Raw genomic sequence first — 2,500 nt, 5'->3', positions numbered from 1 at the left:
AATAATAATAGTAATAATGATAATAATAATAATAATAATAGTTATAGAAATAGACAAAAAAAAGTATTCTAGAAAGATACCGCATCTACAGCCATACACAAATAAACAATTTATTCTATACAAAAAAAAAGAAAAAAAAAATCCACAATCCACCCCAACCACACCCTTCTTCCAACAGTGGTGGCAGTGTCCGACGAGCAGTGCCTCAGAGCCAACGGTGGGAAATGCGACCACCGATGCACGTCGCTGCTGGACCCCGTGTGTGGCTCTGACGGGAGGACCTACCTCAACAGGTGTATCTTCAGGGTGGAGCAGTGCAGGTATGTCAGGCTATTTTTTTTTTTCTTCTTTTTCTTCTTTTTCTTCTTCTTCTTCTTCTTCTTCTTCTTCTTCTTCTTCTTCTCCTTCTTCTTCTTCTTCTTCTTCTTCTTCTTCTTCTTCTTCTTCTTCTTCTTCTTCTTCTTCTTTTTCTTCTTCTTCTTCTTCTTCCTTATTCTTTTCCTTTTCTTCTTCTTCGTCTTCTTTCTTCTTGTAACTTGTCTTCTTCTTCTTGCTTTTCTTCATTCTTCTTCGTTTTTCTTCTTCTTCTTCTTCTTCTCCTTCTCCTTCTTCGACTTCTTCTTTTCCTTCTTCTTCTTCTTCATTCTTCTTCTTCTAACTACTTCTTCTTCTTCTTCAGTTTCATTTCTTCTTTCTTCTTCTTCTTCTTCTTCTTCTTCTTCAGCTATTCCCATTTCTATATGGGGTCTGTCTCTCTCCTTCTTCTTCTTCTTCTTCTGTCCATTCTTCTTCCTCTTCTGAGTCTTCTTGTTCTTCTTCCTCTTCTTAGCCTTCTTCTTCTTCTTCTGGGTCTTCTTCTTCTTCTACGTCCATCCACGTGCATTTCCATAACTTGGTTTCCAATATAGCCTTCTTCACTTGCGACATGCCCATACCAAAGTTAATCCTTTCTTTTCTGTGATTCTGCACTCACTTCTGTGACCTTGACTGTACAGAAGTGAGTGCAAAGATGCAAGAAAGAAGGATTAACTGGTATGGGCATGTAGTCATTCCTGATCTTATCCTTCCTCGTGACACCACACATCCACCTTAACATCCTCATCTCTGCTACATTCACCTTCTTTTCATGCACCCTCTTAATTGGCCATGTCTCGCTCCCATAAAGGATAGCAGGTCTCATGTTTTGTAAACCTTCCCTTGAGTCTGCGCTGATCTTTCTTGTCGCAGAGTACTCCTGAAAACCTTCTCCATGCTCAAGCACCCTGACTGAATGTTGATTTACTTTCTTACATCCAGTTCACCTCCTCTGTCACATGTGAGCCTAGATATTTAAAAGCTGGTACCCTCTTAATGATCTCGTCATCCATTTCCACCTCTATTTTCCCTCAAAATCATTAAATGAGAGGTACTCAGACTTTGTCTGCTTATCTTCAAGCCTCGGTCCTCCAAAGCTCTTCCATTATGAAAGTTTCTCTCTCAATGATTCTTTTGTTTTACACACCGTTTGTTGCCAATGTCATCTGCAACAACATTGTCCAGGGTGCCTCTCGAATCCCTTTCGCTTAGAACGTCCATTATAAGGTCGAATATATACGGACTGAGAGTAGAGCCCTGCGGAGTCCTACTTGATGTTAAATTCATCCGTTATTCCGACGCAACTACTAACTTGTGATGTTACATCTCTATACAATATCTTGAAACTTAATCTTTACATACTTCTCGTCAATTCTTTCTCTCATGACCTCCATACCTCTGACCTCGGTACACGATCATACGCCTTCTCGAGGTCAATGAAAGCCATGTGCAGTCCCTTCTTTTTGCATAACTGTACTTTATTAAATTTTCTGTGTTTAAGGCAAAATAGCATCTGATGTCTGTCTTCCCCTAACAAATCCAAACTGGTTCTCTACTGATGACCGTTTCAGCCTCGATCCCTGGCCCCATTAGTTCTCTCCCAAGCTTCATTGCATGTGAGATCAATTTAATTCCCCTGTAGTTAGTGCAGTCCTGATGTTACCTCTTCTTGTTTATATATGGGCACAATAGTGCTCTTCCTCCACTCCGATTTCTGGAATTTTCTCTTTGCTCATATATTTTATTTAAAAGATCCCACAAAACATCTACAGCAGCCTCCCCCAAGGCTTTTCCATGCTTCTATCGGGATGTTATCCGGTCCAACAGCTTTGTTTATTCTCTTACATTAATCTCAACGCCTTTTCCACTTCTCACGTGTGATATGTTATCAGTCCTCCTCTCTGTTGGTAAGCCCGCTCCTGTTTCCACTCTTGGGTTCTCATTCATTAAGTTTTCAAAATATCTCTTCCATCTCCTTTTTATAGCATCATCATACAAAACATTTCTTCTGTATCCCCATATGCCTGATATGTGTCTGATCTTCGTACTCTTGTCTCTGGCCTTTGCTATTCTATAAAATCTTTCTGTCCTCCTTGTATCGAGTTCTTGATACATTTCTTCCCTTGCCTCAGCTTTAGCTACTCGC

At 40.2% G+C, this 2,500-nt stretch overlaps 1 protein-coding gene across 1 annotated transcript in view; it reads left to right on the top strand.

The window, feature by feature from the left end:
- The window catches only part of LOC113820976 (serine protease inhibitor dipetalogastin), a 67,750-nt gene that overhangs the window by 50,802 nt on the left and 14,448 nt on the right, over positions 1 to 2,500 (top strand). Inside the window, exon 3 of the mRNA XM_070126423.1 lies at positions 179 to 320. Coding sequence (XP_069982524.1) covers positions 179 to 320 — 142 coding nt within the window. The remainder of the gene's footprint in view (positions 1 to 178; positions 321 to 2,500) is intronic.

This window comes from Penaeus vannamei, chromosome 10, assembly GCF_042767895.1.
Source record: "Penaeus vannamei isolate JL-2024 chromosome 10, ASM4276789v1, whole genome shotgun sequence".
Lineage (NCBI taxonomy): Eukaryota > Metazoa > Arthropoda > Malacostraca > Decapoda > Penaeidae > Penaeus > Penaeus vannamei.
This window is presented reverse-complemented; position numbering and strand designations above follow the sequence as displayed.